General features: G+C 39.7%; 1 protein-coding gene across 22 annotated transcripts in view; it reads right to left on the reverse strand.

Annotated features, from left to right (window-relative positions):
* The window catches only part of caska (calcium/calmodulin-dependent serine protein kinase a), a 106,566-nt gene extending 96,772 nt beyond the window's left edge, over positions 1–9,794 (reverse strand). For 5 of the 22 annotated variants that reach the window (XM_077579557.1, XM_077579556.1, XM_077579546.1 and 2 more), the window contains exon 1: positions 9,049–9,793. In XM_077579557.1, the coding sequence (XP_077435683.1) occupies positions 9,049–9,107 (59 nt within the window). In that variant the 5' untranslated portion in view covers positions 9,108–9,793. Of the gene's footprint in view, positions 1–9,048 lie in introns of all 22 variants that reach the window. The other 17 variants (XM_077579549.1, XM_077579547.1, XM_077579555.1 and 14 more) reach the window with 5 other exon arrangements.
* Positions 9,795–15,812: the final 6,018 nt, after the last annotated feature.

The following is a 15,812-nucleotide window of genomic DNA, read 5'->3' on the forward strand; positions in this document are numbered from 1 at the left end:
TGGTTTGGCCACGTCACCTGGCTTTGACAGGAGGAATATGCAAACTTTTTGGGGGGGTTAAAGCGTGTAAGGATAATCAGACGCTTTCACAAGCAGGAAGTTAGCCAGGTTCGCTGAGGCACCGAGTAATGTGCACAAAGTAGAGAAGGATTACCGGTAAGTGGACTGCATTTCGTAACCCGTTTCATTTGACATGTATTTTCATGTGTCATCAAGTGCGCGCATTTGCCCATATAAACTAAACACTGATTTACGTGACGTAATTGATTGTTGCCTTAAGTTGCAACTGCAGTTGAATGTAATAATGCAGTAATCATGACAAAACAGTACTGTATGTATTAATAAAATTACATGTGCAAAATATAGGGGTATACAGACGGCCATCTGGCATACAGGGCAGATGCCCAGTTGGCCGGCCTCTTGGGGCGGATGCATTTCTTTTTCATGATTATTTTCCTACATTTTACCACAAGGGACTGGCCCACAATTTAGAAGGGTCAGTCGATTAATCCATTTCGAATATAGATAGCAAACTGAAACATCATCAATAAATATCAGTGGCAGAACTACGTTAGGAAAGACTGGCAGGAAAAAAAAATAAATAAATAAAAATAAAAAAGGGAAAGACTGGCTGGGCCGGGCCGGTGGGCCGAAGTAAAAATGCCAGGGCTGTTTTCTTTTTGTGCCAGTCCAGCCCTGCCCAAGTGTTCTTAAAAATGAGGTAGAGTTTCTATTCCTAAAATACACATGTATCTATTATTATAGGCCATTGCAACATTATGCACAGTTCAAACATCAACACTGTACTTGAATGTAGGAAAATAAAAGTGTACTTAAGTAATGATTACATTCGGATGTATTGAGAATATTGAATAAAAATCATATTCCAATAAATGTTAAAAAAACAAAACATTTCCTAAACATTAAATGACCAGTAAATGCATCTGAGTTTTTGTAAATGCATTCAATATTTTGGTCAGAAAAAGAAAACATGCAAAGACTGAGATCAGTTTAGTGCAGAATTGCTGCGGTATTTCGGAAAACTTGTTCACACTCAATTGTCCCGATGTCTTTTTTTTTTGCGTGGGGCTAAAACGGTGACGAGCTGATGCAACAGTATATAAGTACCCTCATTTCTTTCATTTGTGGCGATTTGGCGCAGAACTTTGCCCATTTCTACCACTACAATGTGCAGCTTGCCATCAAGCTATGCCGAACTCCCCCAAAAATCCAGGAGATTTTTATAATGTTTAGCCACATTGGCTAAAAAGTTTCATGACCAAGCGCCAACCCTGGGAATAAAAGTGAACTTTTGGTTTATACACTATGCATTTGTTTTGGAAAATGAGCCAGAAGAGAGCATGGCCCAGAGGAATGGGCTTGTCTCTTAACGCGAGAGTCAAGCTAATGGAAAACCTTGTACCAGGGTAACCATAAACTCTGGATCCTCTCAGTGACTCTGATGCATCGTCCATCCTAAATTGACTAGCTTCATTTTTGTCTTGTTCATCCTTTACATCTATTTTACTTATAATACCAATCAAATCACAATTGCAATTTTTGAGGGTAGGAAAAAAAAACGCAATTAGATTTTTTACCAAAATTGTTCAGTCCTAATTTCAAGTATTCTTCAGAATTAAAATTTATTTATTTTGAAAAAGATGTACTTGAGTCATTATGTTCTTACATTAATATATTACATATTATATCAGTGGCATAGAAAAAAACAGACACTATCATTTATCAAGAGTTTCTGTGAAAATACATCATCCTAAAACGTGTTAGCATGACAGGCTGATTGTCACACATTTCGAGCTTATGAATCACGCATGATGATGAAATTTTCATAATGACAACAAATATATGTTGTCACATGACACGAGAAGAGCTGCTCAGTTATCTGTACTTACTGATTTTCATTTGATTGTTTTATATTTATCACCTAGAAGTGTTTTTTTTTATAAACTCCTAAATCATAATTTTGCAAATTAATTTTTTTCTCAAAAACATATACTATTGGTCAGCCCACACGTGTAGGTTATTATTTTATTATTTATTTTTTTACAAATTATTAACCAATCTAAAGTGTTGAAAATGGCTTGCTGTCTTGGAAAATGCAATGTTAATGGTTAAACAAACAATTCTGGGGTCTACTGAAAATTGAGGATTTTGAAGGTACAAGGTTATGGTCCGACGCCAGCGATATACATATTCACTAGGGATGTGCCCCCCCCCCAAAAAAAAAAATTTGATTCTCATTTAGTACAATTCAGAATAGATTTTAAATGTCCCAAAATCGATTTTATTTAAATTATTTTATACTGTCTTCCCTTTGTTTGTGTGTGCCTTTATTGGGAGCAACTGTTCATGTTGTACCCGATTTGGCCACTTAGGAGCAGTGTGGTTCCTCGCGGTCTGATACACTGTTAAGTTGTAGCGACATTAGAGAGTAGAAGGAACAGTCACGATCAAGTTATTCCAATAAAAGGTTATTTTTTTGTAATGTGGAGCTGTTCTTTTGAGTGATAAAAGTGCTCAGAGTAGTGCACTAATTCGCATTAGTGAGTCAGACTGGAGTAGATCATTACGATTCCTTAAACATCTGTAAATTGAAGAAAAATCATTGTCAATCAAATCATTTTGAATAAAAAAATCGTTACTGATCGAAAATCGATTCCAAATCGAATCGCACACCCACAAAACGGAATCGAATCGTGTCGAGACATTCAAAGATTCCCACCCCTAATATTCACTGTAATGATGACTTCACTAATGCATTAGTGTACAAAGCTGATAGATTGACGGGTAACATCGACACCCATAGGAATGGAACTTAATAATTGTATCTAAGGCCCACTCCTTTATAAAGTTTAATTGAAGTAGTGAACACATTATCAATATATGGTAGTGGTACAGAAATGGTGGATTTCCCCACCGGGCCCTAATAAAACTTTGTTCTTCTACACGATGTGTAGTCTCACTCTGCTTCTCAGGAATAAATACAAGAAGTAGAAAGCTGTGGCAGGAAATAGAGTGGTTGACTTGTACTGGAAGGTTACAGGCTATAATTCACTTAAATTAGTAAGAGAACTCGGATGTGTGTTTGTACAACTGGCTCATATTTGAGTGTTTCTGCTGGCCCGTGTCAGCTCTGGCGGCGCACACGTCCAAAACGTCCTACACAAAAGACGCTGCTAAGATCGCCACACGTATGTGTTTAAAGACATCATTTTCAAGCTTGCCTAAACATGCAGTGCAGGTCTAATCGGCCTGTCAGACCCGCAAGTCGTCACCCGGGTTTTGACTGAGTGACTGTCAGGTTGGTGCACCCGAAGCAAGGCATCATTCGGATGACGCTGGCTTATTCGTGTGTTGCTCAAAGCAGGAACGGACTCCATTCCGGCGCTCATTCAAGCGCCTCTGTTGTGTACCAAAACAAAGAAAGCGCCTCCCTCGACAGTCTTTCATTCCTTGGCTGGTTGGTGAAACGTTGTGATATCAGCTGCTACGTCCCCCAGTGTAGCGCAGGTACTGAAGCTTATTTTGCTAAACAAAAAGGGTGAGCTCAACGGATGTGAAAGGGAATAAACGCTTGGAGAGGATGGGCCATCAAAAAATAAACACAGACCGTTTACAACCCATTTGGGTTATTAGTCATCCCGGTGGCATCAGCACAGCAGCGAGGGAATGTTTTGAGTTAATTGCACGCACAATTCTAAGAACAATGCAGCAACGTACCGGTAGTTTGTAGCAACGGTTTAGAATTTAAAGCAGTCCTGCTTTACAAAACACATGTACGATTCAAGAAGTGGTATTTTTACATTCTGACTACAAAAGCTAACACAATTGCTCACACTGCACATTCAGGTTGTTGCTGTTGCGATTAAGTCGCCTAACAAAGGTGTCTGCCACGTGCTGCCAACTGCCAAAAGCAATTTAGAAGATGTTTATGTTGTTTGTGGATTTGGAATGCTAATGGTAAAACATTTTTTAAGAGCAGCATACAATAGATTGCACATGATGATTTCAAGTCATGTGTTTTCAGGGTTTTTCCTGTATACAAAATTCAGAGGCGGCCTTATTTGCTCACCACCTCCAGCCTGAGTGACTGATAATTAATGAATGCTTTAATAGTCTTATTCTTATTGGAACTATTATTCTTATTATTGAAACAAGGAATTATTATATGTTGCCTGTAAAAAAAATATGAAAGCAAGTCCTTTGAATTTACAGATTACATGCACATCATGGCACATGTTCAGGCTTTTTTCCACGACCGATACGTAGTCATTGCTACTGATACAACTAGTAAATAAAATTCCTCACCCATAAATCACAGATGATTTTAAAGAAAGACATATATATCCCAATATATTATTTTTCCTTCAAATTGCATGAAGTTAATGGCAACTTGTATTCATATAATTTCTCATTTCTTGTCCCTGATCGTAAAACGGCCGCAGGCGGGCTGCCTATAATGGTATCGGTCACCACTGTGAGTAGCGATACCTTAAAATAAGGTATTGGCACCGATACTGATACCTGGTATCAGTTGTCAGTAATCATAGTCAGGATGACACCACCTAAACCTCAATTTGAGCCAGGAAAAACCCTGGTTTTCTCATTTCATAGTTCATAGTTCACAGTTTTTGTTCAAACCGACAGAAGGATAGCGTGAGCCTATTTCGGTTCCCCAGAGATGTATTTTTACATGAAAAAGACATGGAACGACACCTTCTACAATCGAAAGCCAATCAGAAAAGAGAAATAAACGGGTAAAGCAACAACTAAAAATGTTAACACACAGACACGTTGACTACTTAACAGCCGCTAACCTCTCACCAGTGACAGAAAGACGAATGAATGGGACAAATAGTGCTTCTTCAAATGCGCTTTATTCCATCGCATTATAGCATCAAACAATTTCACCGGAACCCAGTGAAAAGCTGCCTGATATGATTGGCAGAGATTGGGTTTAGCATCAAGACGTTAGCCAAAAAGACATGTACACTAGCATTGCTGCTAATCAATGAGCAGTGATGCATTATTTCACCGGACATCGGGCATAATGCTGCCTGATATGATCGGGGTTAGCATCAAGACGTTAGCCGAAAGAAAAAAAAACACCACAGAGGTTCGCCAACCAGCACCCTATTGCTTACGGGGCGAGCGCACTATCCACTACACTATCCATTCATTCAAATTCATTAGCGCAAATGTTTTACTTGTAGTTTACACCAGTGTCAGTTAATAAATTTTAAGACAGCCAATTGTCATCTGATTAAACTTTGGCATTGCAAATGTGAAGAATAATTGATTGCTTTGAATCCATTTGGACAGAATGTTTATTGATAAAGGTTACTTTTGTCATTATCCCATGGAGGGAGGTCTCAGAGAAAGTGGGCGTGCGTTTAGTCCGCAGAGGCGGTGCGGGGGTTGGGCCGCACGCAATGACTTCAAACCGTGACAACAGCTCATTTTCTCAGGTTGGGAGGGGCTGGTGCTCGGAGAGCACAATAACCTAGAAATTCTCATACAGGGGCTAATGGAGGAAAACACAACTTTGGTCATGTTTTTGGTGAGGAATTAGCATTTTAACATGGCTAAAAGCGTCAAAAAGTTTATTTCTCATGTTGCAGTCCCTTTGAGGATTTCATTCGGTGCCAATTTTAAATGGAAGACATTCTCAGAAGTACCAATGCTATAAATAGTAGAAACTTCTTACTCTTACTTGGTGCATTAGTGTGAAAAAATATGAATATTTACATTTAAAATTTAATCCAAATTACAGTAATCATGTATGTCTTATTGGAACATGACCAGATCAAAACAATAAATAACGATTGAAATCGATTACAACCACAGCACAATGTAAGTAAATTAAACACTAGGCTTTTTTGTAAAATAAATGTCCCCTTGATGCGAGAAGGCACATTAATTTATGTTGAGGGGCTTATTAAAAGTATTGATTCATGGTTTTATGAATCGTTATTGGGCTATGAAAAGGAATATCGATTCGATTTTGATATATCGATTTTTTAAACCCAGCACTACTGGGTGCAACATGGCAGCAAGTAATCCATAACACTTGGCAGCTCAGGAGATGGTAAAGCCCACTCGATCCTCACTTGTTCTCATTTCAATTTTAGCAAGCTGTCAGTATAACACAATTAGACTCTGTAATATGTCTACAAGATCTTGGTTTTGGTACACTATGATACTGTTTCAATTAAGCAATAAGAATGGAGAGACCAATTTACTTTTTTTTTTCTTTCTTTCTAGGAGAGCTCAGTATTGTTCATTCGATTTGACATCATCATTGCTCTCCTTTTTAAAAAATAAATAAATAAATAAACATTTTTTTTTTAATATATATACACATATATATATATATATACATTTTTTTTGTATGTGGGTGAGTATGTGTATATGCGTGTGTGTGTGCATGCGTGCGTGCGAGCGTGTGTGTATTCATCAGTTCACCTGAAGCCTATTAAAAAAAATCCCATACTAATAATATAATACAATAATAAATTGCCAAATGCAGAAACATCAATGTAAGTTATCACGATGTAGTGGCTCTCGCTAACAGACAGAATTAAGTAACCAGAATTAGGTTAAAAAATTCTATATACAGTACGTAGACCATGTTTCTATAAATTTTGATATTTGGTTTTTATTTGAGGCAGATATTTTTTCCATTAAAATGTGATTTATGAGGAGGTTAGACCATTGGTCGATATTCAGAGTTTGTTTATTTTTCCAGTTAACAAGAATTGTTTTTTTAGCGATAGTAAGGGCTACAAGTGTAGATTGAAATTGTTTATGGGGTAAGTCAGTTGTTGTTAGGTCACCTAGCAAACAGAGAGACCAATTTACTGACAGCTAGTGATCTCCCCACATACGTAATTCCACAATGGATCAATAATCCAGTCCTCTGAGGGAAAGCTCTAGCTTGATCACGTGACTTCACATACACGAAGGCGACCAGGCCCTTCCGGGTATGCGCCAAATGGTTGCCGAGTTTTTCCGAAGTAGACCAGAGAGCGGAGTGTTATAAGGTGGTAATTTCTGAAAGGAAATAGTTGTTTTGAAAAATAATTCCTGCCGCCTAGAGAACTCCCATTTATACAAAAACGACATTGGTTAGACCGCTTAACGCCCGAAGGGCTGGGACAGCCTCCAGCACTACCGCGACCCAACTGAAGGAGGAAAATGGATGAACATTGGGTAGGTAGGATATTACTTTTTGTTATATTTACCGAGGCTTTCTAGTTTGTCAGTAAGAGAGCTTCTTTGATTGGCTACATTCAGTTAGCAGAGTCAACTAGCGGAGACCTTGACTCCCACACATACATGAAGAGTTTTTTTCCCATAACTATAGAACATGTTGATAATTTGAGATTGTCGGTCCCTACTGGTTTTGGATCCTATTATCGGGTCAAATCCACTCTTAACACACCTCACACATAGGGATAATCTTGTAAAACAATGAAATCTTATTGTCGGGTGTTTGACGTCCTTGGACGGGAAGGGGCAAAATTGTGACAAAAACAACCAGAGTGTATTTGTGTGGCTCTGTGGGTGTAGTCTGCCTTTAAAGCCACTGAACGTAGAATATTCCATTTCAAATCGCTACTGCCACCTGCTGTTGAAAAATGAAACTGCACATACCGTTCTTCTCACACACACACTACACACATTACGTCACATTCGCAGACAGGGCGCGGGAAATTCTAACCCGAATTCAGTCTGAAAACTATTGGGCAGAGGCTGGCAGGAGTACCCATTGTGAACAGCTAAGGTGTTAATCTACTAATTAGATGGCATTTCAGTCATAAATGGTCAAATAAAAAGCTTATTGTAAAGTTATTTTCGGGAGGAAAAAAAAGTTCCATATTGCAACTTTAACCTGAAGTCAGTAGGGATATGCTTCAGTTCCCTGCGACCATGAACAGAATAAAGCAGTATAGAAAATGAATGGATGCATGTTTACCTTAAGTGTTGTCACTGCCTCGTGTTGGTTTGGTCAAATGTGAAATGAGGGCGTCTGCGCATGCGGGCTGTGTCATGTGTTTCATAAAAACAGCTATTATCTGATGTGTCACTTCAAATGCACGGAAAGATTCCCAACCAGTGTGCTGTGCCGCCTCAATCCTAAAATTGTTCACGACAAATAATGCATCTTTGTTGGTCTATCTATGCCAGCGACGTATAGTGACGAAGGCATAACAATAAAAAAATCTCTTCTGATGTAAAACATATGATTTTATTCAATAGATTTTAGGAAACAGTGCTGTAGGTATTAATTTTAAATTGGGCACTTCAACCTACTGTGCTAACCAAACAAGCCTTAGTTAACGGACTTTGCTTTCAACACAACAGGGCGGAAGAAGTGAAACTTCACACCTCTGTCCCGCCTTTCCAGCATTCCCTTAAATACAGGCGCCCTCCCGCCTCCGTACAGCTGTGATACCACCTCGGAAGGCGGTAAACTGTGTCTCGACTTAAGGTTCCTTCATTCTTTATCAGTTGAACGTCGAAGCAGAAAATGCAAGACGACTTGCGTCAGTTGCAGTTTGTGCGGCTCATTGGATGGAAAAGATGTGCACAACTGCACACATTCGGGATGAAAGTTATTCCAAGTGGCCAAGATTCCCTAAACATGACCAGATGTGTGCGGCGTGCGTGACTCAGGGTACTGTGTGTGTGTGCGTGCGTGCGTGCGCGTTACTCTGTGCAGAAAGTTAGCAACTGCAATCACGTTGTGTACTGGTGCAAACGTAATGGATCCGAAACCCATGTTGGCAATAAAAGTGGGAATGCAACAACTGTTTTCCGTGACATTTCTTATTGGTGTGAGTCTCATTAATGCACTGCACTCTTACAAGCGAGTTCAGGGGTCGACACAGGAGGGATTAAAGGATCATACACACCAGCGAGGCTACTATTGATTCAACCACAATGACGCCACATTAAATGCGTGCACGTTACAATATGCGCGCATTCTAATTGAAAAGCAGGAATAACAGTGATGCAAACACTTACTTCCCGATCACCTCGCAGAGCTCGTACACATCTTCGAAGAGAATATCGTCGTCCGCCATAGTCCCAGTTTCACCGGGAAGGTGCAAATCCTGAGTAATACTGGGTTAGACTCCAAACAAGGAGGGAAAAGGGCCACGACCAGGTGACCGTTGACAGCAATGACTGACAAACGTCGCCCGCGCCCAACGGCGGCGTCGTCGTCGGTGGATATTTCCCGGTTGACGTCCGTGGAAGCTCCCCCGACCACCCCCGGCTCCCCCCTAGACTTCCGCTGCGTCGTTGGGTACGAAGCGGCGTAGGGGGAGCTCGGTAATCCCGGTGTGGGAGACCACTAGTCCGGCCCCGCCTTTCCCAGTTTTCCCGATGGCACACTCGGGTGTGAGAAAGCAAGCGTCTCTAGCCTCGGCTTTTGCAAGCAGTCTAGCCGGCTGTTCGCGTCCACTTTAATTTGCGTCCAGGTGGGTTTACGCCGAGCTTCACATCCCGAGAAACCGGCGATTGACAACCTTCGTGCCCGCCGGGACGTGGCTGCACACCGTCGGTCCTCTCTCTCGCGAAGCTAAAGTTGTCGGGGAACAATCCAAAAGCGTCTCGTCCCCGCACGACGCGCTTTACTTCACTCCACCTCTCCGGGTTCGTGTTTTCTTCCCCACATCAACGTCTTCGGTTCGTTCAGCTCCACAGAGCAACCCAGAAAGCCATGCTCCGCCCACCAGAGCAGTGGATGTGAAACTGCGCCCCAGCGTCTTCCATGTTGGCTCAGGGAGGATTCCCAGGGTTCCTTGAGGCCGGGTGAAACAGTTAGAGCCAACATGGCGACGCAACAGACCGGTGTAGGCTAACGAGCCGCAGTTTCCTCAGTATTTTTTCATTGGTTTAGGGGAGTCCTAGTGGTGTCGTAGTCTTGCACCCCCCCCCCCCCCCCCCTAAAAAAAACCCTCTCATTTTCAGTGTTACAATTTGTATATTTTCATGTGTTGTGTCAAGTTAAAAATTGATTTCACAAATAATACAATTAGATTTCAGGGACACCACCAAATGCACATTACATTTACATAAGCTTTTACTTTATAGTTAACATTCATGCTTCATTTTATTAGTAATTTTGGTAATAGCGAGTAGCAGCAAGCTTGCAAGTGAATTTCCTCTAACCTTTTTTCCACTGGTCCGACACCCATATGCAGGCTAGCTGCCCGGTGGGCCATAGCGTCTTTTGGGGGTAGACCGGCCCATAATTTCGAGGGAGAAGCCCATTAAACCATTTACAATACAGACAGCAAATGGAACCAATGAACATCAATGGCAGAGACGTACATGTGGTAGGCTGGTAGCTAGCAGCCAGGTCAAGAGTCATATGACATGTCTAAACACGAATTTTAAAATAATCTGTCATTGAAATAGAACGTTTGATTCTTGCAGTCGATGTCCATATTTTCACACCACAGCAATCTAACAATATGGCTGAAAAGTCATTGTTTAGCATCCGCGGTCATGGTTTCATGAAAAAAGAAAAAAAGAAAAAAAAAGCACACATACCTTGCTCAACACATTCATAATACAAGCAGGAACAAACCAAAATAAAAGGCGGTGATTAGTGTTGTGAAGAATTAAGAGATTTTTGTGTCCATGTTCTTTTTAGATATGTTTTGAATGATTGGACCATTAATCACAGTATACAAAACAAAAAGTTTCTAAGGTCCTTATATTTACTGAAATAGTACTCAAATTTATTTAGCCTACTCAGTGTAAAATCTTGGCTTGTTTAGTTAAACATGACTTATTATGTTGTATATGAATGGCAAGAGGTGAATATACATCTTTACCTTTATCATCTAATGGAAAATAGTTTAATTTTTCTGCCTGTCACTATATTGTTGGCATAGATAGATAAACAAAAAATATATTCTAAATTAATCAATATTAATTTGCAGCCAAATTATGTGAAATTAGACTATTTTCTGCAACACCCCTGATAATCTTTCATGTTGCACAGTGTGCCAAAGCACCCTGGTAGGGAATCACTGCGTTAAACCATTCAATTGCGTAGTTGACGGTTGAGGAAGTTGTACGACTGGTTTTGTGATTCAACGATTTGGATCTGAACTAAGATAGCTGAATGACAGACCCCACAATGTCATTTCTAAAATCAATCTGTCTGTATATATATGCTTTAATGTGTTTGACTGATATACATTTAATCAAGCTAAACTATCAGACAAACAAAGATGAAGTCAAATAAAGTTTAATTGTCTGAGGGGACCAAGACAAGCCTATGTTACACACTGCAGTTTCCTAGTTTATAGTCTTTGGTGGGTTCAATACATTGCCAGATGATTGCCTAACGTGGAATGAATAATTAAGCAGTTTGTAAACCCAAGATGATGAGCTTGTTATTTTATTCATGGTTTAAAAAAAAAGAAGAAGATTATTCCATATAGAATAGAAAACAAGCCTCATAGCAGCTATGTTTGGCATTGTTGCTCCGTCCTTGAAATGTAACTGCCAGTATTTTTAATTTAGGACAGTGGTTTTCAAAAATCTTCCAGAGTACCACTTGAAAAAATACTTGGCTCCCAAAGTACCACCATGATGACCAACACTGAATCACAGTCACATAGTAGGGCCATATTTAAAACATTGCCTGCGCAGGTCAGTTTTATGATGGCAATTTTTTTTTTAGTGATAATTCTATTTTTTTACTATGGGAAAATTAGTTTTGAAATGAGAACAACTTTGGTGGCACGCATAGGCGGACTGGTTAGCACTCTAAATGGTATATGTGAATGTGACTGCTTGTTTTGTCTATTTTTGCCCCACCTCTCACCCAATGTCAGCTGGTGAAAATAAGAATGAATGGATGGGTTAGGGTTATAAAAAAAAAAAGAGCAATGATGATGACATGTCAAATCGGTAAAATTACCGAATGAACAATACTGAGCTCTCCAGAAGAAAAAAAGAAAAGAATGAATGGATGGATGAGAACAACTTGGAAATCAAAAAAACACCAAGGAACCATCTTCCATTTTGGAAATACATGCCATGTATAAACAATTTAATAATGTTTGTTAACGATAGGCTCCAGGATACTTTTGGGTGATAGAAATGTGACTGACAACCACCCACCTGAAATTAAAACAGTGACAAAAATGTCTTGTGTTTGAGGTTCGCACCGCCAGATATTACCCAACCAACACGTGTCCTCCTGGGGGCTGGTCAAGGTGTTTCGGTGGTACTGGCAGACTGCCCTGGGTCCCTGGGCGTGGGTGGTGTCACCTAGCCTGACAAGCCACACCCACTTACTTCAGTCAGTCTGGACAGGTCGCCATTGACCGATGTTCGGCCCGGTTCAAAATGTATTGTGCAATCAGAATTTGTTTATCTGCAGTGCCATACTCTTCGTGAGCAACGTTACTCTTCGGCAGCGGAATTCCATCCTTATAACATTCAAAATGGCATGCAGGTGAGACGATCATTTTCATTCAGCATTAAACTCAGTTTTAAATGAATAGAAACACATACAGTCATTAAAAACAGCAGCTGACACACTGGAAGCATTTATTTCAAACTAAGACGTGTGTCAAGATCACGGAATTATATATGAATGCACTAATGCTGCATTTGAGGATGGTCGGAAGTTGGACTTTTCCGAGTTCAAACAAGGAAGTGTGTACGGGAACGTCGCGTTGAACTCGGAAATTCCACTTGTGAAGTCGGGGAAAAAAGGACCCCGACTTCGCCGATGGACTACAATATGTGGCGTCGCTCTACAATGGCGACTACTTTGAAACACACACCATGAATGGTAAAACACAATTTACTCGAGCGTAAAACTAGATAGCTTTCTTCATTCATAAATATTCAACATAATTTCACGTAACACAACGTACGTGACAGTATGCCGCTATCTCCTTGCATAAAATTATACGGTGAACGACTAAACTGTATGGAATGCTTATGAAAAAAGATAAAAACAATCAATGAAGCAAAATTGCGAGAACAAAAGTTTACAAGAGGTCAAAATTAGTTTCGACATGTCATATCGGTAAGATTACCGAATGAACAATACTGAACTCTCTCAGACAAAAAAAAAAAAGTTTTGAGGACCAATTTATCACTATCCGCCATTTTGCTTGTTTACTTTCGCCTTGAACGCTTTCAGGTCGGAGCTGGGAATAAACAACTTGGATATATATATCCGACTTCCGACCATCCTCGAATGCAGTATATCAATGCCGTTGGGAGAAGTGAAACCATCGGCAGCCATTTTACATTTGCCATTTGCTAAGGCCGCCAAACTTGAATACATTGATTTCTTTGCGGCGTTTTCATGTTATTTTCTGTCTCTATGGTGAAAATGCCACCGTGTATTGCCTACGGTTGTACTAATCAGACTGGGAGACATGCTACATACGTGGAAAGTCCCCACCCACTGTCGGTTTGGCCATGTTTACACCGCCTCGGAAAAGTGTTTGATGGCAACTGTGACCAGACTCATTTGTTGTTACGGCGAGAAACCTGGCCCGAGCTTTCCTCTCGGGTGGGTGAGCTTGAATCTGCCCATCCTCATCGTGCCAGCACAGCAACTCAGATGACTAACACTCATTTGCACTCATGTCCCTACAGGTATTTAGGTACTGCATAGCCACACACTTGGCTCACTACCAAAGTTATTTTAGTCAACGAAAAGTAACAAAATAACTTAAACTAAAATTAAAAAAAAAACATTTTTGTTAACGGAAAAAAAAAAAATTGAAAATGCTTTCTAAAAAATGAAAACTACATTATAAGTTTACAAAACTAACTAAAATTAACTATAAATATATATATATATATATATATATATATATATATATATAGCAAAATTGTCCTTTGTTTTAGTCTTTGGTAATTAATTTAATACATGAGACTTTGGGGCTGTTTTTTAATGTGATTTTAGATATATTTCGATATTAACCGGAATAAGGATGTTTGAAAGTGTGTCAAACACAAGGGATGCCATCAAGCAGCAGCCAATAGAAAAACTCAGCTGAAATGCAATGTTAGGTAAGAAATGCGTTACTTTTTTCATTTTACCATGGTGTTTATTAAATATTGCACACAAGTAATACACATTTTTTAAACAAAAACTAATATTAAATACTAACTAAAACTAAACTAAAAATAAGCATTTTTTAAAATAACTAAAACTTATAAAAACTAGCCGAATCGGCCTGAAAACTAATTAAAACTAACTAAATTTCAAAAACAAAACCCAAAATGAAATAAAAAATAATTAAAATGAAAATTCCAAAACTATAATAAACCTGCTCACTACCCCTTGCCTGTCCTGTTCTGTCCTGTCCTGTTCTATGTGCTACTTTTTACGTCACAGGGCGTGATACTGCCTTCCCTCCACAAACAAGAATCCTTTGTATGTCACATATTGTGTTATTCTATTATATATATATTTTTTTAATCACACCTTTTCTCTTTTCACCCATCGGTCCCCTCTAAAACCTTGTCATGTCCAGTTGCATTTCCAATAAATGTCAATCACCATGCAACAATGCAGTTTACCTCACTAGACATCTTTAAAACTGACACTTACCACATTGACATTTTGGAAGTGGAGAAGAAGACTAAAATAACAATTCAAGCTATTTATCCCTTTTTTTTTTTCATCTTTCTTCGTCCAATGACATGTAAGGATTTGTTTTCTGGTGGTGCCAGTGAAGAAATCTCCAACTTTTACCACCCAGAATTGGTCATGGTGAAATGTCATACACTGGGATCTACTATAGTGTGTTTTTAGGATGCCCCCCACCTCTTCAGCTTTCCACAGTATCATACAAGACCAAACACCCCGTTTCAAAGCGCTCCCCAGTAGAAGCCCATTTGGCTTAGGAATATCACAGGAATCAGGACATCAGAGAAAATCTTATCTTCAACCAACACACTATTCTCAACTCAGCCGGTGGGCCAATCTGCACTCTGTGTGTTTTTTTTTTCAGGTCGCTGTGTACTCACAGAAATGCCTTACAAAGTTTCTCAACATTCTATTAGCTTTTGCATTGAGTGATGGGCTCTCGTCTGTAACATACTATAACATGCGAGCCGCTATTTCCTGCCTGAAAAAGCGAATCTGTGCAGATCAGTGGCACATCTTGACGATGCTTAAGGATATCCTTTGCCAGTTTTGGTTTTTGGAGGACTGCCTACGTTTAGCCCTGTGGCAGAGTTTAGAGCAGAGGTTGCTCCATTTTTCATGTGGGGAGTTAACTTTACCACGCCGAGAGGCTGTATAAGTATTGCGTGTGGAATTCATCATCTTTTTCGCTGCAAGAACCTTGTGAGGGGACCTGGTATTCTTCACCCTGCAGCCACTTTGACTCAAAACCACGCACGCACCCTCAATTTCTCACGTTTTCAACATGTGAACTCATCAGGCATAATATTAGGGATGACCAAAGGGTAGACGAAAGTCTATAAAAAAAAAGAAGAAAAAAAAAGAAGAATGAAGTCATTTGTGTCATATTGTGTTGTCACTTTGTTCTTGATTCATGAAGCACAATGTAAGAGGACTGGGTCGACATTTTCTTATGGAGGGAGGGGTTGGTTTCATCACCATTCATTACAAAAGAGGGAATTTCTCAGCTAAAAGTGGGGGAAATACGTGAAGTTGTCTTTTCACATTCAAATTCGTACCCATGGATGATTTAGCAGGAATCAACATGGTGCCCGTGGGCATTGTGATGACATCTGCAGTCGACAGCAAGTGGCAAAAT

Source organism: Vanacampus margaritifer, chromosome 11, assembly GCF_051991255.1.
Source record: "Vanacampus margaritifer isolate UIUO_Vmar chromosome 11, RoL_Vmar_1.0, whole genome shotgun sequence".
Classification (NCBI taxonomy): domain Eukaryota; kingdom Metazoa; phylum Chordata; class Actinopteri; order Syngnathiformes; family Syngnathidae; genus Vanacampus; species Vanacampus margaritifer.